At 38.7% G+C, this 25,981-nt stretch overlaps 1 protein-coding gene across 1 annotated transcript in view; it reads left to right on the top strand.

Moving 5' to 3' along the window:
* The window catches only part of Fbn2 (fibrillin 2), a 187,646-nt gene that overhangs the window by 31,038 nt on the left and 130,627 nt on the right, over positions 1 to 25,981 (top strand). Inside the window, exon 6 of the mRNA XM_051200751.1 lies at positions 16,511 to 16,708. Coding sequence (XP_051056708.1) covers positions 16,511 to 16,708 — 198 coding nt within the window. The remainder of the gene's footprint in view (positions 1 to 16,510; positions 16,709 to 25,981) is intronic.

The raw sequence follows: 25,981 nt of genomic DNA, 5'->3' as shown, positions 1-25,981 counted from the left end.
TAGTCATAAGTCACCCTGAATTAGGGGAAAGTTCCTTCTTGAAGGGGATACTTCGTGCTAGTGATTTGTCGTGATGATGGGAAATCAGATGACTATCTTGCGAGTCACTATTCCCAGAGCTGGGAGTGTATTGTTCCTTTCACCTTAGGAGGACACTAAAGCAAACCTAGAACATAGTTGTTTGAATAAAATTGAGCAATTCATAGTAAGCTGTTGGCTCTCATCCCTTTGGTCTTCATGTAGGGTTGGATTTGTTGGGAATTACCAAACCAGATGTGGGAAACTGAAATGATAAGTCATAGTGACCTGGGGGAATTTGATCCACAAATCTCCAAAAATTGTGGATCTGATCATGTGTCATATAGTAAATTTTCCTAAGACTCGCATTTGGAATTCCAGCAAGTTGTCCCGACACCTCTGAGTACTCATTTGCCAGAAAGTATAGCTCAGAGCATCCTGACCCAACTCACCTTTGTTGAGGACATTTTTGAGCAGATGTTTGATAGTCATAAATTACTTTTGTTTGTTCAAGCTAGTTTGCTTCTTTATGGCTGTGACAAAGGCATTATCAAAAAGCAACTTGTGGAGAAAAGGGTTCATTACATCTTACAGATTAGAGTCCTTCAAGAGAAACTGACACAGGAGCTGAAGTTGAGAGCATGGGGGAACACTGTTTACTGGCTTGCTCGGCCTGCTTTCTTATGCAACCCTTGAGCACTGCCTACAGTGGACTTGACACTCCTCCATCAACTATTAACAAGATAATATCCTGTAGACATGCTCACAGACCAATCTGATTGATGGTGGAAGCAATTCCTTATCTGAGGTTCCCATTTCCCAGGTGACTCCAGTTCTGTCAAGAAAACTGTTTATGTTTGTCTTTGTTCCTTTCAGTGGATTTTTTTTCTAGTTTATTATCTTTTTAAAAAGACTTCAAAAATGTTTTGTATGTTTCAGAATATAAATGTTGACACATTTTTGGTTAGGGTTTCCCCTAGGTATATGGAATTCTTTTCTTGATTTTATTTTTCATCATTAATTGCTAGTGTTTTCAAATATATTTGATCTTCATGCATTGATTTTTTTTTTGTATCCTGCAACTTTGGAGAACCAGTTATTAAACAGGTAATAGTGGGTAATACAAGAGAGAGAGAAAGAATGTAGAATCACCTGGTACTCTGTTTCAGGCCAAGCAGCCTTACAGACTACAGCCAGGATATCTGCATCTTCTTAGAATCCCCCATGACAGTGCCCCTTACCAGCAGGAAGTAGTTTGGAAAGAACGACGCCCAAATTCTCAAATATTGTCTATAAATGTTTGTTTTCATTTAAAGGGACTTGGTTATATAAAATATATATGTATATATATTTTATATATATGAGAGAGAGAGAGAGAGAGAGAGAGAGATCATGTTACCTAAAAATATAGTTTTATTTTCTTGCCTAAGTACTCTGGTGGAACCCTTTTCTATCAAGTTGAACAAAAGTGGCAAAGTAGCTTTCCTTATTATTATTCCTACTCTTTAGAAGAAAGCATCCATTCTTTCATTCACCATTGTGAAATGTGTTTTCTTTCTTTCTTTCCTTCTTTCTGTCTTTCTTTTTGTAGACATCCTTTTCTAGATTGAATAAGTTCCCTTCTAGTCCTAGATTTTTGTGTGTTTTCATCATAAAAGATATTGGGTTTTATCAAGTACTTGTTTATGCTTATTGAGTTAATCAGATTGATTTTGACTCTTACTACATTGATATTTTATATTACAATGATTAATTTCTATACATTAAACCAGATTGTAAATTCTTGCATTTATCTTCCTAGTGATGGGTGTAATCCTCTGTCTACATTGTTAGACCTTGCCTGCCAGTGTTTTGCTGAGGGGTTTTGGACCTTTATCCAGAGAATATTGGTCTATAGTTTTCTCTAATTTTGATATCTTTCTTGCTTTTGATGCTATTCAAACTGTGAGCCCCGCCAAGCCTAATACCATGATTTTGATCCCTGGAGCCCATGGTGAGAAAAGAAAACGTATTGTCAAAAGTTTCCCTATGACCTCCCCATGTGTGCCACAACACACCTGTTAAAGAAGCAAAGAGAAAGTCAGTTCTTGCTTTCTGTGTGCAGTTTGCTGTCAGCTCTGCTTCTGTTTTGTAGCTTTAATGTCTCATTACTGATCATGAATGCATTCACTTTTAGGGGACACTTTCACCAAATCTTGCTCATCCAGCATGATCTCCTTTAGTCCTTCAGCCATATTCATAATGATGTCTCTGAATTCCATCAAATCTGGTTCTCTGGGGCCTCTCAAAGGTCAGGTGCCTCCTACCATACATAACCTCCATTATGAACTAGAGTACATTCTCTTGTTTCTTCACTGGTTTTATTGAAAACTTTAGGAAAGGATACATTATAACAAGTCTATGCTCTGCTGCAACACTTAATGCCACTATTTGCCTATTGACTAGACTGAATTGCAGTTGTTTAGGGAAATAACTTTCCCTACTAGCTGAATGCTTCTTTGTTTCTCAGAGAACAAGTTCTGAGCATGCTCAGTCACCCTGGGGTGCCCATGGTGCCAGCAAGGCTTTCTTTGACTCTCCCTTTCTCTGATCTCTGTTAAGCTGTGTGTTTCTGTTTATGTTGCACCCATTTGTGGGGTTCCACTAATTGCTCGCTAATTTCTTCATTGTTATCTACAATATCTTTGGGCACACATTCCTCCACAGGCTTGATGCAATTAAATTCAGCCCCCTTTGCAGAGCTTTTTGCATCCTAGCTTTTTTTTCTGTGGTTCTTCCAGAAAACTAACTGGGCTGTGGATTTGCCCATTGTCCTCATAAAGCTACCTGCATCCTCTTGCTTACTCGAGAAAATTTTGAAAATTTCCATTTTCTTTTTTGTTTCTAAAGATTATTGTTTCATCTTGGGGTTTTTGTTTGTTTGTTTGAAAACAGGGATTCTTTGTGTAGCTCCAGCTGTCTTGGAATTTGCTCTTAAAAAAAAAAAAAAAAAAAAAAAAAGATTTATCATTTTATATATATGACTGTTCTATTGACTTTAGACCAGAAGAGGGCATCAGATCCCACTATAGATGGTTGTGAGCCACCCTGCAATTGCTAGGAATTGAACTCAGGGCCTCTGGAAGGGGAGCCAGTGCTCTTAACCACCGAGCCATCTCTCCAGCCCCTAAAATCTCCATTTTCAAAAGCAGTCTTAGTTCTTTCTTATATTACATATGCAATATTTCAAGTATAGTCAGTTCTTAGTGGGTGAAATCTCTGAGCAATTGCTCAGGAATGGAGCTAGAGACAGAGGTCTGCATCTTCTCAGCTTGCCTGTAGCCTCTCCCCTTAGCATCAGGCTGGTACGATAGCATATCTGCCCTGCTGTTCTTGGCCTGATGCCAGAGAAGCTATCCACTCACAGACCCCCCCTCACCTGTCTGTCCCTGTAAGTGGGTCTTTGTGAAACCAACCTGAGGACACTAAATAGTCTTAGCCTGCCTTCCCGGGCAGACAAGACTCAAGCCTTGACTGATACAGAAGAGGAGAAGGGCTGTCTGTGTCTCCTGCTGTTCTTGCCTATATAAAGAGCTTTATGACCTAAGCCAGTGCATCAAAAGGAGGAAGGGGCATGGCTCCCAGTGACACAGACTTTTAATGTTACTGAGATTTCATAGACTTTCTTGAAGAAATGTTAATGAGTTTGTTTTGTGCCCATAGGACAATACGTTACATGAAGTGGTTTTTAATAATTGTTTTACTGAGGACCAGGTCAGCAGACTTCATGCAACATATTGTCCTTTCTATAATTCATTAACTTGTCAGAGAAGGCCTTTGTGAATGAGTGTACCCCATCAATGCTAACTGTGGGGGTGGTAAATGTCAGGGGTTATGAAGTATTGATGACAGGTAATTGTTGAGTGTGTACTCAATGTCTGGCATACAGGATGTGCTCAGTAATGGTTTGCCGTTACCATTCTCGTCCCTTTTCCTGCATACCTGAATGTTTTCCTAACCACCCGGACACCAAAATGTAGCGAATCCTTCTCTGGCCCACCGGCCAGGTCCCATATCACAACATGGAGACTTATTGTTAATTACGATAGCTTGGCCAATAGCTTAGGCTTGTTTTCAACTAACTCTTATAACTTAAATTAACCCGTATCTTTTAATCTGTGTTATTTTATGTGGCTCGGTTACCTTAACTTTGTGATGCCATGCTGATGGTGTCTCTTCTTCTTCCCAGTGTTCTCTCTGCTCTGCCCAGCTATTGGCCATTCAGATTTTTATTAAACCAATCTAAGTGACACATCTTCACAGTGTACATGTAGATTATTTCACAGCACCAAAGTATGTCCCATCCCAGCCACTTGGGAATTGATTTTGTTTTTCCCATTTGCTTCACAAAGTCATTTTTCCTCCTATCGACCTCAGACCAGTGCATCCCACCAGATCCTTTGTTCTTATCTTTGGAAAGTCCCTGTCTGTATCATCCTGATAAATCAGTGTGCTGGAGACTGAGAAGTATTTCCTGTTGCAGGATTCCAGCCTGTGCAATGGTTTCTGCAAGGCTTAAGCCTCTTTAAATGGCTTAATGATGGCTAAGACCCTCTAAGTATCCTAACATTGTAGGAGTGTGGGAAAGATTAAAATTTGGAACTTCACTGGAGAACAGAACTAGTGTGACTATGCTTATACTTCTAATCTAAACCCAGACACACAGGCAGAGAATGTCTGCCACTTGTAAATGCCACCCCCTGACTACAAATCGGAAACGGAGAAAAATATGAAGTTCTAACATTGTAACTAACATTTTAAACTTTTAAATTTTTTCATTAAAATGACACATGTCTTAGGGTTCTCAATTGCCAAAAAATCTACCAGAGACAAAATTTAACCTCTGTAATTAAAGATAGCAACAAGAGGAATGTTGTGTAAGGGTGTTTGTTGCGTATGTCATAGGACAGAACATACAGGCAGTGCTGGGCGAGTGGACACTGGGTGCTGATGAAGAGGGGCAGGAAACCCACCCAGACCCTTCCTCTACACTGTGCTGTCTCCATTGTCCTCTTGTGCTAAGAAAAATATTCAACTATATGGCTTTGTATGATCCCCCCCCCCCCGACACACAGTGGAAATCTCTCCCAATTGGAAAGAAGGTTTGGACCCAGGTTAAGTCAGATGTATCCACACTTTTCCTACATAGCTCAGGGTTTATTTTGAGTGTGAGTTTTGGGAGCGCTATAAATCTGTATTTGTGGGAGTTCAGCTTTAGAATAAACCTATGCTGCAAAAAGTGTTAGGAACAGTTCGGTGGACCTTAGCTGTTCATTTTTTTTTTTTTTTTTTTTTTTTTGTCCAGTTTGGTTAGAGTTCTTTTTATGTGTAGCATTTGAGTTTGTTCCTAAAAGGTATGACCATTTAAGGAAGCCCACCTCATAGTTCTTATTATTTCTTGTCTGTATATTAAGCAAAGTTGTTTGCAGCTACCTGAAAATTGGGGTAATTTTCTTAGTGACTAGAAGGAAAATAGACAAAGGCTATATATACCAAATATGAAAATGTAGAATGCATTATTATAAGTTCAAATAAGTTTTTTTCTTATATGTTTCAAATTAATATTTACTGAATAAGGAGAGAATGTGTTAATGATTGATAAGAAAGAGAATAAATGGTAGGTGATGGATAAATGATAGCTAGATGATTGATAGGTGGTGGATAAATGATACATGGCTGGTAAATGATAGGTGGTTGACAGAAAATAGATGCATAGATATATAGATGATAGACAATGCACAGATAGGTAATATGTAAATTGACCGGTAAGTAAATAGAAAGCATAGTATAATAAGAATTGAACTTTTCTCAATTTTGAGAACAGCTAGAATTACAGATCTGAGCAATCAAAAGCCTGAATAGAATGTTTACAAATTGATTGAATATAAGATATGTTTGTATCTCTGGAATGTTAGCGACATTTGGAGACATGGATACCCAACTAGGTTTTCTTTGACGTGCATCACTAGGTGGGGTGAGCTCTCAGTGGTTCAAAGCCCAGTGCTCAAGAGAGACCATACAGGCTGCAGGGAGATGCTAACCTCAGGGAAAATCAGAAATCCCTGGCTGTGGCCCTATCCAGGCCAGAGCAGCACTTCTGGGAGCAACACTGGGTGAAAGCCAGGAACCCAAAGTGCCCTCCTTGGCAGACCTGACACCAACACAGGTTGAGTTTTTGTGTTTGCCTGTTGTACTTTTTTGGTGAGGTGAATAAAAGGGAGAAGGTTCCCTTTTCCTGCAAAACATTCCTATGGATCTAGTATTTCTCTCTGCAGTGTAATTTATTCCTGGTTTCCCAGTATTAGTTTTCAGGCTGTGAATCTTGGCTTCAATTCTAAACCAAACTTTGGTGAAGAGGGAATTTGAATAGTAGAGAGACCTACTCTGAAAGGAAGTATATTGTTTCTCAGGAGGACACTACTGTCCATGTAAGTGGTTTCCTACAGATTTTTATAAATGAGAACACTTTATCCATATATAATTATGAGGCTCAAGGCCACAGGAAGGTTAGCATGGACTTTTCTGCCTCCCTCAGGCTTCACCTCATAATGTCCCTGTTGTGGCGTGAGGGACTTAAAGAGGGAAGTGGCTTGCAAATAACAGTGGCCTGAGATATTAGATTTTTAGTGGCCATAGCAATAGGAATAGAAGCCAGGTGGTGTGAATTCATTGAAAGCCAGACACTGCATCCAGCACCAAAGGTTTGTCTTCACATGCACACGTCCATAGCATCTGCTCTGTGGAAGCTCTCCAGTTGTACCAAATTCATTTTTACAAACACAGAAACTGAGGGAGGGTAGTGGATTCATTTAAGATCACAAGCAAGTAGTTGCTGAAAGCTTGGGTTCTAGAACTGTGAGGTAGCCCCTCCTCCATCCCCAGTCATTGTGCTGGGTGCTCCTATACAGAGGGGCAAGACACAATACATTTTCATGGTTAAGAGAAGCAATTAAACTGCTTAAAAATCTCAGTTCCGTTCGAAATAAACATCGATGCCGCACCACATTGCACTCATGCATGTGCATACACACACACACACACACACACACACACACACACACACACACCCCACACACAGTTTCCTCTTTGCTGCATTGCTTACAAAATCCTGCCTAGGTACGTATGAATCACATTTTAGGCCTCAGGTATGACATTTGGTAGAGAGTAAAACAACGCAAGGAAAACAGAAGAGTCTCAGAGCTACTGCCATTTACAAACATGGCTGGCACCATCAGCAACTTGGGAAGTCGTGTGGGATCTGCTGCAGACAGTTTGTGTATCACAGCATGGCACAGGTTCTGACATTCTCCGTAATATTTATGGGGACAGTGATGTCATCTGGATGAATGCCAGTCATACAAAAGGTATCCTTTCACTAAACCCATGTCAGGCAGCCACATTTGAGGATATGACAGGGGCTTACATGGTGAGAAAGTTTGATAGGTGCTTGCCTAAGTATATTTCACCCACAATGGTCTTCAGAAATGCTTCTATATAAAACTTTTTTTATGGGCAAACAAATTTCAAAGACTACCTTCTCTAGTCTCTCTTGGCAGTTAATACGCACATAAGTACATCAAGCACTCCTAAAGATTGTAGGATCATATCTGCAGACAAAAGAGCCAGTTTTTCTTGAATGCTCTTTTTTTTCTGATGTTTGACTATTGAATCCTTTTTTGACAAATATTTTTAATGTTCTGGTGTACACTGGCCACATACTGAGAAATGCTGAATTGTACTCTCCCTGAATCTCAACCAGGCATATTTGGCCATGAAAATCATGAATCGGGCCAGAGACATGCTTGAGAGCTTGTAGTCATTGCTTGTAGGTTTCCAGGTATTGTTTTCTATTTGACATAGCAGGAGGATGAGACAAAAGTTCCAGGCTTTCATCTTAAATGCTCCTGATGAGACATTGCAGACTTCATTTCCTAGTCCATTGATCCGTAACTAAACCTCTTTGTTTCTAGAGTGTTTTATATCTAAAAGTTATGGAAAATGATTTGAATTTAAGTAGTCTGTTACAGTGCTTAGAATGCTTTTATGTGTTCCATCTAGGATGGGCTGAAACTTTTGGGGCATCCATGCAATATTTCAAGTTAAACTGAGACTTTACTGAGCAGTTCAACGTTATCTTCTGTAGATAGTGTGTCTAGCTTCTTGGGCACTTGGCTAGCCTTTTCTATCGTCCACTCAGCTCCATCACCACAACCCCTTTCAGCACTCACTGAAATAGCACTTCCTTACACTGTGCCCATGCAGAGAACATCAGCAGAGCTACTGATAAGGACCTGAGTGGGCTGTACTATAACTGTAGAGCACCCACTGAAAGAGAGCATCCCTAGCTGAGAATGATGTAATACTAGCAGCCGTGAATGTCTGGGCAGTGGCTCAGAAGTCTTAGACATGGTGGCTCCTGGAACACAAACCAAAGCACCCAGTGAAGCATTTAGTAAACCAAGCTAATCTATTGACAGAATAAAGACCTTGCCATCTTAAAATATGGACAGAATAGATGGACACAATAGCAAGGGCTGTTGATCAGATGTGGAATGAAGTCTGTCATGATAGTCAAAGATGCTGAGAAATAGAAGAGAGTATGGTAGTTGAGAATATGGATTTGGAAGCTGGGACCTGGCTTAGTCAATAAAGCCCTCACCGTGCAAGCATGGGGACCTAACTTGGATTAGCAGTGCCCATGTAAAAGAGCCACAGAGGTAGGTGACTGTACTGCCAGAGCTGAGGAGGCAGAGGCAGAGGCAGAGGCAAGAGGATCCCTGGTTAGCCAGTCTACTGGAATGAGAGTTCCTGGTTCAGTAGGAGAATACCTCAAAAGATGATGTGGAGAGAAATGGAAAAAGACACCCACCACTGACCTCTGCTCTCTACATTCATGCACATATATGAACATGTACACAACAAAATCTTGAAAAAGGAGCAGGGATTTGATGCAAGAAACAATTACTCATTCGAAGTCTGCTTTACTTAGGCACCAACTGTGTCTCTTTGGGCACCTTTGCTTAGCTTGTGTAAGTCTACTGTGGACACCAGTAAAAGCTATTCATGTCATCAAATAGAACTGTTACAAATGAAGCAGTGGTGTGCCCATGCTCTGCACAGACTTTGTGGTTGGTACATGGGTGCTCTTTGTCCTCCATGCACATGTCCCTATCGCTCCTACCCACATGACAATCAGGAAGAATTGTTGTAGAAGTGTTAGAGTCTAAAACTTCTTATTAGATAGCTTTTTGATGCTGACCAAAAGCTAATTCCTGAGTGTTGCTCATTGCATTTTAAATTCTGAGTCTGTGTGTCTTCAGACCCAACCTCTTACAGAATCATTGTCACAGTACTAAGTGCTGTTTAATTTCCATTTTTCTGTGGTGTTGTGAGATAACCACAAGAGCATGTGTAGACAGAACATTCTGGGGTGATGGAAATACTGTGCTTTCTAGTTTGGTGGCCACTAACTGCCATGTGGCCTCTGAGCACTTGACATGTGGCGAGTGTGACTGAAGAACGGAAAGAACGGAATGTTTATTTTATGTCACTCGTATTTTAAGATGAAATTGAGGAAGCCACATGTAGCTACTGGCTGCCACTTTCAGTCACACAGCTGTGCATGCTGGCAAGCCACAGTGCTGTGTAATTTTTATAGCTATTGCCCTCTGATTCCATAAAATGATCAATTTCATGTCACAAATTCTCTAGTTGGAAAAAACATCATCCCTTTTAGACATCATAGGAAGCGTTATTCTTGGGTGACTCTTCAACTTTGCATACTGTAAAAGACATGACATTTAGTAGAAAGCTCAGGAATCTATTTGTATCATTCCAATAATTGTGTGATTATAAGCAAAAAATTATAATGAATCAATAAATTTACCAGAATAAATTAATAAATTTATTATAAATTTTAATATGATAAATTACTGCTCTCTGAAAAGCAAATATTGTATTTTCTCTTTTTATATAACACAGAATTGTACATCTACCTATGAAGGCAAGAGTTTGTTTCCACTTTTTTTTTCTTAGTTGCTTTTTCTATTTTTGAAAAAAAAAAAAGTGTTTTCAGAAGTTTTGCTTCTTTGTATTTCATTTTACTGTTAATATATAAATCTTACCTGAGTTTAATTTAAAATGTTTAATCTCATACTTTTTTTGCTTTTTTTTTTTTTTTTTTTTTTTTTTTTTTTTGAGACAGGGTTTCTCTGTGTAGCTTTGGAACCTATCCTGGAACTTACTCGGTAGACCAGACTCACCTTGAACTCACAGAAATCCACCTGCCTCTGCCTCCAGAGTGCTGGGATTGGGATTTATAGTGTGTGCCACCACCACCCAGCTCATATAATAATCTTAAACCAGCCAATGCTGTATGTGTGTGGTGCATATGTATATGTATGTATGACTTAAAGAATGTGTGGATATGGAACCAGAAATCAATACTTTATCTTTTTTAAAAAATTATTGTTTTAATTAAAATATGATTATATCACTTCTTCCCTTCCCTTTCCTCCTTCTAACCTCTCCAGTATCTTCTACCTCACTCCCTTTCGAATTAACAGCCTCTATTCTTTGATTACTGTTGTAATGCTCATGTTAGAGTATGTTTTTTCCGCCGGTCTGGCCCCACCACCACGCCAGTACCAAATAACACATAGAGACACTGTATTTGATATAATGCTGTTGGCCAGTTACTAGTTTCTTATTGGCTAGCTCTGTCTTAACTATTAACATATTTCTATTAATCTAAGTATTTCCACGTGGTCTCATCTTACCAGAGAGAGGCCCTAGCATTTTTGTCTTTCTGTCCTCCATCTTGAATCTCCTCCCTACTACTTCCGGAATCCACCTTGTCTCCTAGTCCCGCCTATCTTCCTTTCCTATTGGCCAACAGTGCTTTATTCATTAACCAATAAGAGAAACATATTTACAGAATGACATCTCCCATCACACTCATATATACATAAATACATAAGTACACCAGGCTGAGTCCATATTTGTTGCAGGGCTGGCCATTATGTACTGGATAACCATTTAGGGGCCTTATTCTTGGGAAACACTAATTGTCTTTTTGTTGCCCATAGTTCTTTGTCTAGGGGTGAGATTCCCAGTTACACATTAGCATGTCTGTTGATGTCATACTTGTTCAGGTCTTGTGCTGGTAGCCATATTGCTGCGATATCATCAGTATGTAGCTTCATTGTCATTTCTATTGTCCCTAGGCTTTAGGTGCCAGAGTTGTATTCTAAATGTATCTGTTGGGACTGGGATCCCATGATCCGATTTGCTGATCTTTGCATTATGACCATTAGTGATTTTTTTGCTATAAAGACAAGCTTCTTTGATGAAGGTTGAGGGCTACACTTGTCTATGGGGCTAATGATAAGTATTTAGAGTCAGTTAGGAATTATGCTGGTTTAGTAAAGTGGCAGTAGTAGGTTGTTTGCCAAGATCCATGACCTCTTTAGCACTGGGTAGTTGGCTAAGTTTCTAGTACCAGGCATAACTTCCTTCATGCTGAAGAGGCTTTAAGTTCAATTAGGTAGTTGTTGCTTACCAAGACATGAGTGCCACAATTGCCGTGTTGGTAATTCTTGTGGTTCATAGATGTCACAGCAGGATAGGGACTGTGATTATGCCCCTCCTTTGGCATCTTGCATAGTATATTCTGGTCCTATGAGAGCTAGTTCTCAGACAGGAGGCTCTCAGATCAGTAGTCCTGTGTCTGAAGTGTGTGGTGTCTTCAGCAATAGTGGCTTACCTTCAGCCTCCAAGAGACAACCAAGGCCAACAGCAGTAGCTTACATTGTTTTGAAAATCACTTGAGCCATCCTAAGTAACAATTTAAAGAAAGCTTCTCACACCTGGTACTGGGTTTTTGTTAGTCTATGGCTCTTGTGGGGAGTAATGTCATCTCATATTTGTGTGTGTGTGTGTGTGTGTGTGTGTGTGTGTGTGTACATACTTATATGTATTATGTATAATCTTAGGGACACATAAAATAATATGATTCCTTGATGCTTTATCTAACATATGCAATGTTGTTTCTTCTTCTTCCCTCCCCTTACCTGTTTTTCCCATTTTCCCCTTCATACCATTTGCCCACTTGGGCTGGTGAAATGGCTCAGCTAGGCTCACAACCACCTGCCTGCTTTACTCCTGGAGACATGATCTCTCACTGAACCCAGTGCTCACTGACTGACCATAGTGGCAGGCTAACAAGCTCCATGTTCCTGTTGTTTGTGTCCCTACCTTCACTGGGGTTGCATATTTACAGATGGCTTTTATGTGAGTGCTGGGGACCCGAACTCACAGACTTGTACTTGTACATCAGACACTTTACCCACTGAGCCATCTCCCCAGCCCATTGTGTAACTTTTATTTCCTGGGATTTTTTATTGATTAATTTTTTTATTTGATAATTTCATCAATATAGATTTCTTTTCCCCCAGCCCCATATATTTCTAATTATTTTCCCCTTTCCAGGCTTTCTTATCTCTTTCCTGTCATTCAAAATGAATCCCTCTAAATAAACTTGAGAGTGGCATTTATCTGTATTTATAGAGCAACCTGATGCTGTATCAATCTAGAAAAACAGCAGTATTCATTTTCCGCTTAGGGCCTGTGATCTCCCTTGCCTTGGGGTTTTGTCCAGGTTTCTAATATAAGGTCTGTGTCTCCTCCTGTGTAGTAGATCTCAAATCCAATCAAAAAGCAAATGATTATGCCCATAGCCATGGTGACCCTTAGGACATACCTTACTGCTTTAGTTGATTGGTCTCATAAGATATACATAGATAAGCAAGGCCATTGGTACCTCTTCTCCCTCAATAGGCCTGCATAGCACTATGAAAGATAGCTGGGAGGGAGAAAGTTTCCAGCTAACCCTAGCTGTTTTTTCCATATCACGCATCTAAGATGTATAGTATCTTCAGTACTAGGTCTTCTCATCTACCTCTGGTTGGCAACCAATAGGAATAGAAAGACAATGTATGTTTTAGAGTTTCTGGGATATCCTTGATCAACAGCTCAGAGGCTTTGGGATGTAATAACCTACACCTTCTGGGAACAGCATTTTCTGGCTAAATAAGGTAACTACCATCAAACTCTTTTTTTAAAAAAAAAATATAAAGTATGTTTTCCAATATGGTTACAAGATACTAGGTATGTACATATCCTTCATACCACTTTGTTTTGATTAATGCATGCTTACATTTCTGCGTTCTAGCCATCCTCCATCAGGTACTAGAGTGCTTTGCCTCACTCATCTAAGGATAACTCCTCACATGCAGATTCAGGCCTCACACTCAATTTAACCTATAATGTCATTTAGTTATACGAATTGTCCTGAAAATGCAAATTTGTAGTGACAGGAGCTGGAGAGCAGTTGTCTAGGATTGGGCTGCTAATAGATATAAGGAAAGTTGAGGGAATGACAGAAACGTTCCAGAACTGGATCATGATAATAGTTGTGCAAATCATCTAATTATATCCTGCAAATCGTCTAATTAATTATGTACCTCAAATCATCTAATTCTGTATTTTAGGCAGATGGATTTATGGCATGTAAGCTGTTTGTGGAGGGAAGAAGTGTGGGGAGTTACCAAATGTTTTATGAGCTTGCTAATTGTCCTAATGTTAAAAGTGTTCAAAAATGTGAAGAGCCAAGGACATGGTTCAGCAATTAAAGATGCTTGCTACTCCACGCTGAAAGCCTGCTGGCCTGAGTCTGATCTCTGGAATACAGATAGAGTGGGGAGAGACACAAAGTTTTCTTCTCTCCTCCACATGCAATTGAAAAGATAGAGTAATACATTTGAAAAATAAATAAATGAAATGGCTTAAAACACGTCCCCAAACAGGAGCATTTCACTTAGATGTTAGGAAATAAAAATGTTATTGGTCATACCCCAAGGAGGAAGTTACAAGCTTCCCATCCATTGGCTCCAACACACCAAGCTGATGAGGCATTCCTATACTTTGCTCCCACCCTGATTCTTAATGCTTAATGGAGTATGAAGTAATATTTTGTTATGGTGAAACTTTTCATACAGAGAATTCATGATCAACAAGCATTTTTCAGATTCTTGCTAATAACTAAGGTATCAGTAGACTTTAGGGACAGAATACTTTAATCTGACCAGGAATTTGAATCCCTTTTCAATGTGTAATATTGTTCTCGTTTTGCCTATTCACAGTTGCTGTATACAGAGCTAAGAGTGCAAGTTTAAACTTTAAAGCTGTTTAAGTGAGAAAGCAAAATATCACCAGAGTAAATAAGCTATTGCATATTTGATGCAGAAGAAAATGTAAACAATAGGAAGAAGACACAGGAAACCTGTTGTCAGAAGGGAGTCTAAGGTTACCTGCATTAGTACTTTCCACCAGGAAGGTCATCCTCAAAGACATACAGCTGCTAATGTCCACTGAGAATATGCTAAGAGGCCAGAATTTTAAGAAGGTGCTGTTGCGAGATGAAGGGATGAGTCTCCTGGCCAGTTGTTTTGCTTGAGGATGGGTCAGAGGAAGGCCCCACAGGCCTTTTCCCTGGGAATCTGAAAATCTTAAAGTATTTAAAGACAAGTATTTAGGCATGTATCTTGAGAAGTCATAATTTTAACATCCTTTGGTAAGAAATGGAGTTTTCCTACATGTTCAGAACTTGATATAATTGAAAACTGCAAACCTGATGTTTAAAATGGCAAAATAAGGGTTTTATGGAGAGTTTTAAAAGTTATGATATGGAAAAATGCTTATTTATAAGGTTGTTTTTAGCTTTCCCTATATATAAAGGGTTGTTCTTCAAGAATTCAGCTTGTAGCCACTACATCTGCTATTCTTATGAGATATTAAAATAAGCTAGTTTTATGAAAGTTAATCTGAGAACTTTAAGCCATCTTATGCCAAAATACCTGCTCTCCATTTATTTCATTATATTGAATTTACTTATCTTTATGTTAGCTCTCAAAGTACACTGAACTTTTAAAATATCCCTTTCTTTTGTACAAGGAAGCATCTTTTTTCATTAAACATTGTTTTGTGTGGTTTTAAGTTTTGTTTGACTATGTGCAGCCAATATATGCTATAATACATCCTACACGCCATTCTAAATGTCAGATTGTTATCCAAGTATGACTTTCACAGTAGCAATTTTTCATAAGAATCATACCACTAATCTTTGCAAAGAAAGCCCAAGAGACATCTCTTATTCCCCAGAATTTGTCAACTATGAGCTGTAGTCTTTTTGGAAAGAAATTATTTTGTGTGTGTTCTTACTTTCAAGGCCAATGGGAGCCATTACACCAGTCAGTAATTAGGAAATTGACTTCCCTTTCATTTCTTACATCTTGCAAATAAGCACCAGTAATATTCAGTGGCTGTTTATTGGTAGTTCAGCTCTGTCTAAAAGAGTGTTTACTGGTTCCCTAAAATGTTTATCAAGGTAGACTTACAGCATGAAGAAAGTAGACTAGAAATACCCAGATCCAGCCTTTGAGTCACCCACAGTCTGATTCAGCCCTCCAGATTTGAGATGCTTGTGGATCTCTTGAACATTTTGTTAAATATACCGAGTCTGGGTCAGTGGGTCTAAGGGTGGGACATAAAGTGACACCATAGTATCTGGGCCCTGGACCTTGCACTTGAGGTGTAAGAGTGCTACTGATCTCACAGGAAGGTCATAGGAGTGCCTGTATGTTATGCACTTGTCAGGCATTTCCTCAGACTTCGGTTATCATCTATAGCAGCATAAGATAAGGGTTATCTGAAAGAAAGCAAAGAGAATACAACATTACCTTGCCTGTAAAGAATTCATGACTGCAGGTCTTAGCATTTTGAAGCTAACCGTAAAGCTACAGAGATTGATATCAGCTTATTAGACCTAACTATTTATGCATTGTTTACTTTTGATATGCAAAGCACAGCTTCATAAAGTCACTTTGGCCTTGTGAACTCTTGACCAATTAGTCTGAAAAGAAAATACTTAAGGCTGGGGCAGACAGAGTAATAATCCTTAATGAGAATGACTTGAGAGCCCAGGTGGGACTTTGGAATGTGTACTAAGGGTTGGGATTAAAGTAGGAGGATCCTAGGAGGAAAAACTCTTCATCCATCATGTTTGTGACATGTTGGGCTTAGCACAGCTAGAACTTCCAGTTTTGTTTTCAAGAGAAGCCTGAAATACAAGTTTCTTGTGAAATTTCCCATTTTTACAATGTTGACAACCAATTGAAATTCTTTAAAATCATCCAAGCCAAGAAAGCACATCTGGGTGTCATGAGCCATCTGTTGACAAAGCCCAGTGCATAATTCATTATGGTCTCTGAATACACATCTCGTGGTTGGAAAATTATAAATTTTCAAAATGAAACTCACTGTTCTTCTGTCCTTGGATGCTTTGCTGAAAAGAAGTTTCATAAAAGATGATTTTCTGTCTTCTTTCTCATTCCAGATTACAGGACAGGCCCATGTTTTACACAAGTCAATAATCAGATGTGCCAGGGCCAACTAACAGGCATCGTCTGCACAAAGACACTGTGCTGTGCCACCATTGGACGAGCCTGGGGTCATCCCTGTGAGATGTGTCCAGCCCAGCCTCAGCCCTGTCGCCGAGGCTTCATCCCCAACATCCGCACGGGAGCATGTCAAGGTCAGTCAGCTGTGTTAACCACCACAGGTGTCACCTCTTTGATCTGAGTCAGAAAATCTGGAACTGTGTGTGGGAGCCTTGAAAACAGGACCCATTGCCATGGTGGATTCTGCTCAGAAGTCTGACTAGAGATAGTCTAAATTTTAGTCACCTAATGGAAAGTTTCAGTTCTTAACATTAATGGAGAAGAAGATTGAAGGCGAGGATGTAATTATTTCACTAGACCTGAGATAAATGATAAAAGGGAACATTTCTCTGTCCTTTCCTACCGGATCCGCTGACCCATCAGAAATGAAGTGCCAAGGAAAGCCATGCCTCAAGCTTCCCTGTTTCTGCTTGGTCAGCCTGAGGCCACGCCCAAGGGGGTGTGGTCACAATACTGCAAGACCACTATAGAAGATGAAGGATAAAAAAACTTTAAAAAACTACCTCTTAAAATATGAAATGCAGTAAAAGGGCGAGTTGCTCTGTGTCTGTGTTCAGATGGCACAGTTCTCTCTGTGCACACCTTGTATCACACACAAATCAGTCTCCTGGGGAAACTGATTTCTTCTCTCTCCTCACCACCTATGATGTCTTTTTCTCCAGGCAATCTCCACGGACTCCTATACCTCATAAATGGCTCTGGTACATGTACCAAGGACATATCCTACAGCCACAGTTCAACCCAAGTACCTAGAATGGCCCTATACTTACTAGTTAGTTCCATTAATTTTTAGCCCGCAGAGCCCTTACCTTTCTTGGCTACTTCTCCAATGTCGTTTGAAGTAAACCCATTTTAGAGCTTGGAAATAACTCTCTCTAGTAAGTTGCTGTACAGGAATGGAGATGATGCTTGTATTGATAGAGATGATATTGCTTCTATTTGAGACATGGGCAGATGAAATTATTATAAGTAAATCATGTACAAGGATTCAGACTGAAGTCAGCAAGTGAACATGATGATGACATCAGCCCCATTGAGTAAATGTCATAGTTCAGTAAGCAGACCAGTGTTCTCTTGTATGTTAAAATCACAGCTGAGGAAGCACAGCTGAGCACCCTAGCTCAGTGAACAATAAGCTGTGGGCAATTTGGTAAATTAAAAACAAAACTAAACTAAAACAAACAAACAAACAAAAAAACCAGTAGCCTGAAGTTTTTGCTAGTTTTGTAATGTTATTAAGGATATGGGCATAGTGCCCTTAAGTTCAAAAATCAAAATTCCATAAGGCTCCCCAAACCAAGCACATTTTGAGAACTGATATAATGCCATGAGTGGAAAAGTTCCGCTGTGGCTTCATATGGTAAGTTGCTTTTAAAATGCACCAAATCGGGGCCTGTAGAAATGGCTCAACAGTTAAAAGTATTTGCTGCTCTTGCAGCAAATTTGGTTCCATAAACTTATACGGAGAGGCAGCTCATTGCCTGTACCTTGAGCTTCAGGGATCCAGTGCACCCTCTGGTGTTTGAAGGTACCAGAACTCATCTGGAAGGCACACAGACCCACACACATACAAACAAAGAAAATATAAATCTTTTTAAAATGCACAAAAATCATTAAAATAATGAGTAAAATTATGGTGAAGCTCCGTGTTCAAGTATATGAAGCATAAATGGACTTAGTGTTTAGAGTTATGTCCCATCCCCAAGGCATCAGGTGTGCTGACAGTCTAACCTCTGAAACTACTGTTCATCTAAGGCAATCCGTGGTTACACTGGTGTGAATTAATCACAGATTAATCACTGTGTCAGTGATTTTCAAAAGAGAGCTTCAGGAGCACTGAGGGGATGACAGTACAACTCCACAGACTGGAAAATGAGTGTTTATCACAAATGAAAGTCATGTCACTTGTGGACTTACAAGATTTTTTGGTAACAGTTACAGATAAGACCTCAAAGATGAAAGCTGTGTTAAATGCTGATTTTAATATTCTTTACTATGAATAGGAAACGTCTTTATTTTTCTTATGAACATTTATCAGTTTGAGGAGTGAAACTATTTCCTCTCTGTGTGTATATGAACTGTAATACATCTTAGACAGTATTTGGTGTTTTCTAGAGGCTTCCAAAATTAGTGTACATAGGACATCCTAGGCATAGATAACTATTGAAAATATGATAATCCATTACATAGATATTATGATAATGTCTTTTCCTCATTCTATATCACCTTTCAACTTCTAATGCATTCTTTCCTTCACCGGCTGGTTCCCTGCCTGTAGAATATAACCCTCATAAGGGCAGGAGGCTCTTGGTTCACTAGTGAGTTTAGGCATCTGGGATCTGGGACAGTGCCTAGTATGAGCGACACATAGCAAATACCTTTTGAACCAAGAAATGGTTGCAGGATTTAAATATTTCAAAACTTATTATTTCAAGGAAAGAAATTATTCAGCTTAAGAAGTCATTCAGCCAAGGCTTGGCAAATAATCAAATTTCCTCATGTGTGTGTGCATGTCTTTTTTTCCTTCAGTGTTCTGTCAGAGGCCTCATATTTGAGAGCGCAACTGTTTAAGAGATGTGTCATCTATGTTCGTATTCTGTAGTCAGGCGTTAGTAATGTCCCAAGACGTTCTTGCTGTGTTTTGTTTATGCAGCAGAAGTGAAGTTCTGGACTTCATTTGCCTCAAAATTCTGATGGATTAGCACAGTAATGGGAGCAAAATGGGAGCAAAACTTAACGCATAGTTAATGTCTGGGAAAGCGAGATGCGAGGTTCTCCTTTGTTTCAGGGTCACAGCATGGTTAGGAAGTCCCTGGACATGTGCTAATCCTCAGTTTAGAAGGTTTTCAGACTACATCTTCCTTTGATTTAATTTTCTCTTCAAGTTCCTAGATCATTTCCCGAATACTTTTGCCAGATTAGTTTGCAGGAGGTGGGACAGTAAAAATGACACACTGACACACACGTCACACATTTTTTTTTTTTTAATACTGGTCAGTGACTATATAGGATGGTTGGAATTTTATACCATTAAAAACAAATGTCAGCTGTGTAGAACACAATAAAAACTACTTAATGCTGGCTCCAAAACACTGATCATACTAACAAAGGCTGGCCATCTCTGAAAGTCAGTTACCCTACAGCTCTTGTAGTTTTAATTGGTCCATGGCTTAAGAAAGAATGAAGAAGCATCATGGTTTTGTAATGAACACAATAATTGTGGGGATGAGAACCACCAGATAATTAAGATGACACTTTATCTGTGGATAAAATAGGAAGAGTTTTGTTTTGTCCTTTAAGTTGTAGCTGTGTCTTTGATAATATTCTATACCTAGATAAGCAGTGTCGGGTGTGCATTCCTGGGGTGCTTAGCAATCTTTGACTTCTTTAATGCAGAAAGCAGAGTGAGCTCTTGTCTTGTCCTTTATGCAGACTTAGAGATGTGCTGTCTCCAGTCTTCATCCACACTTAGTGGTGTGTTGTCTACATTTTACATTGCACAAAATGACCAAAGTAAGGTCATGTCACCATTTCAACTTAAGCTATCATAGAGCAAGAACATTCAAATTGTGAAAGTTGAATTAAATCCTTCCAGGAATATTTATGACATTTATGTCCTATGGAAATAGTCGTTTGCATGTATATACTATTTTCTTAGAGTTTGTATTTTTATGTACACATAGTTATAGATTCTAATTAGAAGTGATATTTTGCTTAAGATTAATCCCTGGCTTTTTGTCTTTTATATTTGTAAGTAAGTGTATCCACTTCATATCTTTAATATATTAAGACATAAGTAATTATTAATCCATGTCATCAATAGTTAAGTATTGGGCTTTTAAATGTCTGTGCCTGGCCGGGCGTAGGGGCACACACCTTTAATCCTAGCTCTTGGGAGGCAGAGGAAGGGGAGGATCTCTGTGAGTTCCCAGCCAGCCGGCTGGTTTACAGAGCTAGTTCCAGTTCAGGCTTCAAAGCAATGCAGAGAAACCCTGTCTTGAAAAACAAACAAAAAATTCTCTGCCTGTTCCAAAGCTTGAATGTATAGCAAGGAAATTTGTTTATTTGTTCATTAAATTTTAATTCCTGGTTGAAAAGGAGATATGGCTATTATCTTGATTAATAGAAAATAGTTAAGATAGTTACAACCAAAACACATTTATCTTGATTGTCTTCCTTGACCAAGATAATCTTTAATTGACAAGGCTAATCTTAAATTACCATTCTGTCAACACAAGCAACTACTATACAATCCAAGACACTGCTTAAAACTCAGTCACAGGAGCCTCTATTAAAGATAGCAGCAAAATATACCAAGAAAAAGCTTTTTGAGAATAGCTCACAATTCTGAAATAGGATTCTGAAACAATGGTTAAAGTAAATGAACACTGCAGCTGCTGGGAAGCACTTTCTAAACATTTGTGTTGTGGGGGATCATCCTTCAGTTTATGTTTGTTTACACCTGTCAAGAACTAGAGCCATAGTTACTGATGTCCAATTGATGAGAAGATATTCATGGACCTCATACCTTCATGGAAATAGAAGGGGGCCAAAGGGCAAAACTTTCTTAAAAAATGAGGTCAAGAGAAAAAGACCGCAAAAAAAAGGGCAGGTGGAAAATATTCCCCCCAAAACTATATTTAAATAAATGCAGAGTTCACACATTTTTTTGTATCACTGATGAAAAATAATAAAGGCTTTCTTATAAAAAGACAAACTATAATAAGCATTAAGTAAAGGCAATTGAGAGAATATGGAGTTGATAATATTGAAAGTATGATATTGAAGAAAGGTTTAAAACTGTTTGCATTAGTTATTCCCCACATTGCTCTGACAAGGAGCCACTTGTAGAAGGGTTTATGTTGGCTTGTGGTTTTAGGGGACACAGTCAGTCCATCATGGTGGGGAAGTCATAGTGTCAATGTTTGGCATCTGGTTTCATTGTACCTGTAGTCAGGAAAAGGAGCAGAGATAAATGGGGGCCAGATAACTTCACCAGTAAGCACTTTCTATGGTGTTGCTCCATTTCCATAAAGTTCCACACCCCTCCTAAATAGCACCACCAGTTGAGAAGATAATAAGAATCCCATGGACAATTCTGTTTGCTTTTCAGGTTTTTTAAAGTAAACTTTGAGTGTTGTTCTTCTTTCTTTTTGTTATGGAGTCTTTCTGTGACCCTGAGCTTAGCAAGTAGGGTGTATTAGTTGACCAATGAATGCAAGGAACCTGCTTGTCTCTGTCCCCAGTACTGGACTGCAGGTGTACAGCACCACACCTGCCTTGCTATGTGGTTTGGGGGGATCAAATTCAGGTCCTCAGGTTGTACATACGCACCTGAACAACTGAGAAATTTCCTCAGTAAGAATTTGAGAAACTTAGCCATGTCCCCATTAAGCACTTGACCAACTGACACCCCGCTTCCGATAAGTACTTGAGCTATTGAGCCAACTCCCCCATAAGCACTGGACTGAGTCATTTCCTTTGCTTTTTAAAATAAGGAAATCCCTCTCCTGGTCTCACATTTCTTTAGAATAGCTCAGAGAATAAAACACTTGAGGGCAAAGGTTTTGCCCATCAACCTTTCACATGGTAATCTGTTCTCATTTGTCTTGGATGAGATTTTCTTAGATACTTTGTAGGGAGTCAAATACAGAGACCGAGTGAGGAAGCCAAGAAATGAGCTCCACAGCTAAAGCTAAGAAGGCAGAGTAAAGAGTGAGTCGTGTGTGGGCAGCACACACTGGCCACTGATGGAACGGTGAGCAATGTAAGGAGGAAATGCCAAGTAGTCAGCTGGGTTTCCAACTTTAGTATCTAGAAATGGTGCATCTGCTGAGATGAAACACACTGAGACAGAAACACGCTCTGCTCTTTTTATTGTAAAATAGAAGATAAGCAGGTAGTATGCTGCCATCATCCACTGGTTATTATGGCCATTCAGAATGGCCATATGTCACTCATGAATGGAGACTCTGGCTGAACCAAACCATTGCGAGTAGTTGCTGAGAAATCAGTTATTCAATTGTTGTGGTTAAGGCCTGACATTGTCTTTATGGGCATAATGGTTTCATGTAAAAAAAACGAAACTAGAAAGGCAGGAAAGCCTCGTGTAAAAGCGCTGTCCTGAGTTGGGTTCCTGGAACCTACATTGGAAGGGAAGTTGTCTTCTGGCTTCCACAACTCCACTGTGGGTAACATGCCTGCACACCACACACACACACACACACACACACCACACACATACACAGAGAAAGAGAGAGGTGATGATGATAAAGTTAGTAATAGTAATATTAGGGCTAGAAAGTTGGTTCAGCAAGAAACAATACTGTCTGTTCTTGCAGAGAACCCACATTCTGTCCCCAGCACACATTTGTAACTCCAGATCCGGGGGAGGTAACTCCTTCTGCTGGCCTCCACAAGCACTGGATAAACATGGTGCCCACAAATGCAGACAAAACACTCATACACATAAAAAAAAAAAAGCCAAACATACTTGATGACAGAAAAAAATAAACATCAAATATAATTATTTTCTTGTCCTTGGCCCTGTACCTATTAATGAGTCATGTTTTATTTCTACATCACATTTTTCCATATTTGGGCATGAGCTAAAAATGTGCCACTGAATGTTAGTTTTTATAATGAATTTGTTCTTTTAGGACAAGAGTCCTAAAGGTATTTAACTGCTCTAAATAATGCAAAAAGGGTATTTTTATAAACTTAATAGAAGACACTGGAGTGGTAAGTAAGGCTTAAGTTTCAAATGATTTAACTTAACTCTATAAAATCACTGCATACAATTTGAAATATCCCAGCATTTAAACAAATGAATGGAACAAGCTGGAATTGACAGAATGAACAGAAATACATTGGCACAATGTGGGTGGTGGAGAATTGACTGTTAGTTATTGTGTGTCTGAGATTTTGAAGATGTAGTTGAGAAGTCTGGCTTTGCCTCTTACTTTTGCAGACAGAGGTGGTGAGTGTTTCTAAATTCATTGTTTCCATTTCACTTCCTCACAACTTCCTCCCATCATTTCAATGTCTAGCCTCATCCACCTATAAGACACGTGTATCATTGTTCTGTGAGATTATAACATTTTTTTTTTATTATTTTCAAACAAGTTCTCATCCTTAATCCCACTAACTTTTACTCCTCTTGCCCTCAGCCTCCCTAAGTCTAAGATTTGGGGTAAGAGCTCCCATGCCTGGTTCAAGAAGGTGTTTTTATGGGGAAAACAGAGCCACAAGATCTAGAACTAACTCTTAAATGACTTAGGAAAATTAAGAATTTTTTGAAGGTTACAGTAGTAAATCTTTATTTAAAATATTCTTTGAGTTATTTTCATAAATCCCTTTTAAAGCTTTTCACTGTTTCACAGTAAGATGTCTTAATTTTCCCTGGTGAAGAGATTATAATCAACAACAGTAAAATGAGGAAGGAGAATAGATAGGTAAGGATATAAACTTTCAATGGAAAAACCTTCCTAATCTAAAGTGTAATCCATGCTGCTAATTTTGCCTACTCCTTACAAAAGCCCTGCATTCCATTGCCACAGCTTTAAATGTGAGAGTATTGTTGTGTAATGAACACACTAAGGACAACATGAACATTGACTATCTTAGAATAAGCAGGTATGAAATATCTGTTGCTAGTAGTGCATTATTTATTTCTAAAGGTACTATTTTTACAACAGCTATAAACAAAAGTGACGGTTGCCTTTTTCCATTAAAAAAAAAAAAAGGAATATACAATGCTATACAAGCTGTGAATTCTGGGAGGCTTCCTAAACAAAGGTGTACAAAAGAGAAAGACACACAACACACAACACATAAAGTATAGCCTTACTCTTTTTATTCATATCTCACAATGAAGCACTGGCTGACATTATTAAAATCGTTAATATAGAACAGGCTGGCCTTGAACTCATGGAGAGCCACTTGCCTCTTCTTCATGATTGCTGGGATCATGGGCGTGTGCCACCATACCCAGTACCTTATTTTTGTTAAACACAGAGACAACCATTTTAGAAGGGCGTGTGAATAAAAGTCTCCTTCAAGGAATGCACTGCCAGTTTATATGAATGGTTGTTTCTCTGGTGTTCTTTGTTTTAAATGTTTGTGACAACGACACACAATACTTTGTAGTCTTATAATGAAATATGTATCATTTGTCAGCTTTACTAGACTTTCGGTTTGAACTGATTGTAGCAACTGTTTTATAATATATTTTATGTATAACGTTTACCTTTCAAGTCTACTCAGTTATACCATTGTTTCTCGTGAAGAAGTTAAGTCAAATTAACATAGATATAAAATGAAAATTTTAATAGGTGTGGTAGAACATGAGGTCAGTCTTGGCTCCATAAATTGTTCCAAGCCAGCCTGGTTTATAGAGCAAGACCATGTCTCAAGGAAATAAACAAGTAAGGGAGGACTTGACTTTTGAACATTCTCAACAGTGCATTTTTGAAAATCTCTACTTACCTTGTTAACCATGGTCTTTGTTTTTCACATATGGCTTTTGCCAGATTAACGAAGTTATATGGCTACATTGTGTTCCTGATTTAGTGGAGCTTTTTAGAACTATTAATTGGAGCTGAGTTCTCTTACTTCTCTATAAGTTGGTGACGGCACTTATTCTGTAATTTGTTAGTACAATGAACTATATTGATTAATATTTCAATCTGCTTTTAAGAAAACCTTTAAATTCCTGGGATGAAACTCTTCTGGTCCTGTTATACTAATTTTGTCATCTATTACTAAGTTTGACTCATTATAATTTTGTGTGCCTATTCCAGAGAGAGAAATTACCCAATTCTGTTCTTTTTATTCATGTTTCTTTTGGTAATGTCTTGGTCTGGCTTTGACATCAGACAGATGTTTCCAAGTCACATAGACAGGACAATGCCACATCTTTGTGTTGTGAGAATGTGAATGAAATTTCTGTCATTTTTCTCCTTAAATCTTTTATGCAACTCAGTGGTGCATCCACTGAGGTATGGTGTTCTTTGTGTAAATATATTAAACTGTGGATGAAATTACTTTAACAGATAGACTTTATTCTTAATATCTGTTTGTTTTTGAGTCAGCCTTGGCAACTTTACCTTTCAACAGACTTTTATATTTCACCTTAATTGTTGAATTTCTGCCATTTGTTCTTTAGATTATTTTTCATCTTCATAGACTCATTCTCAGTACTTATATTAGTAAATAACTTTTTCTTATAGCTGTGATTAATATGAACAAAATACATCAATTTTACTCATATTTCCAGAAACCCAGATTTGTAGTAATTACCTATATGGTTTTTTGTTTTATATTTTATCATAGTATCTTGATTTTAT

Source organism: Phodopus roborovskii, unplaced genomic scaffold (genome assembly GCF_943737965.1).
Source record: "Phodopus roborovskii unplaced genomic scaffold, PHOROB, whole genome shotgun sequence".
Taxonomy (NCBI): domain Eukaryota; kingdom Metazoa; phylum Chordata; class Mammalia; order Rodentia; family Cricetidae; genus Phodopus; species Phodopus roborovskii.
Note: the sequence above shows the minus strand (reverse complement) of the source record. Positions and strands in the feature narration are given on the sequence as shown.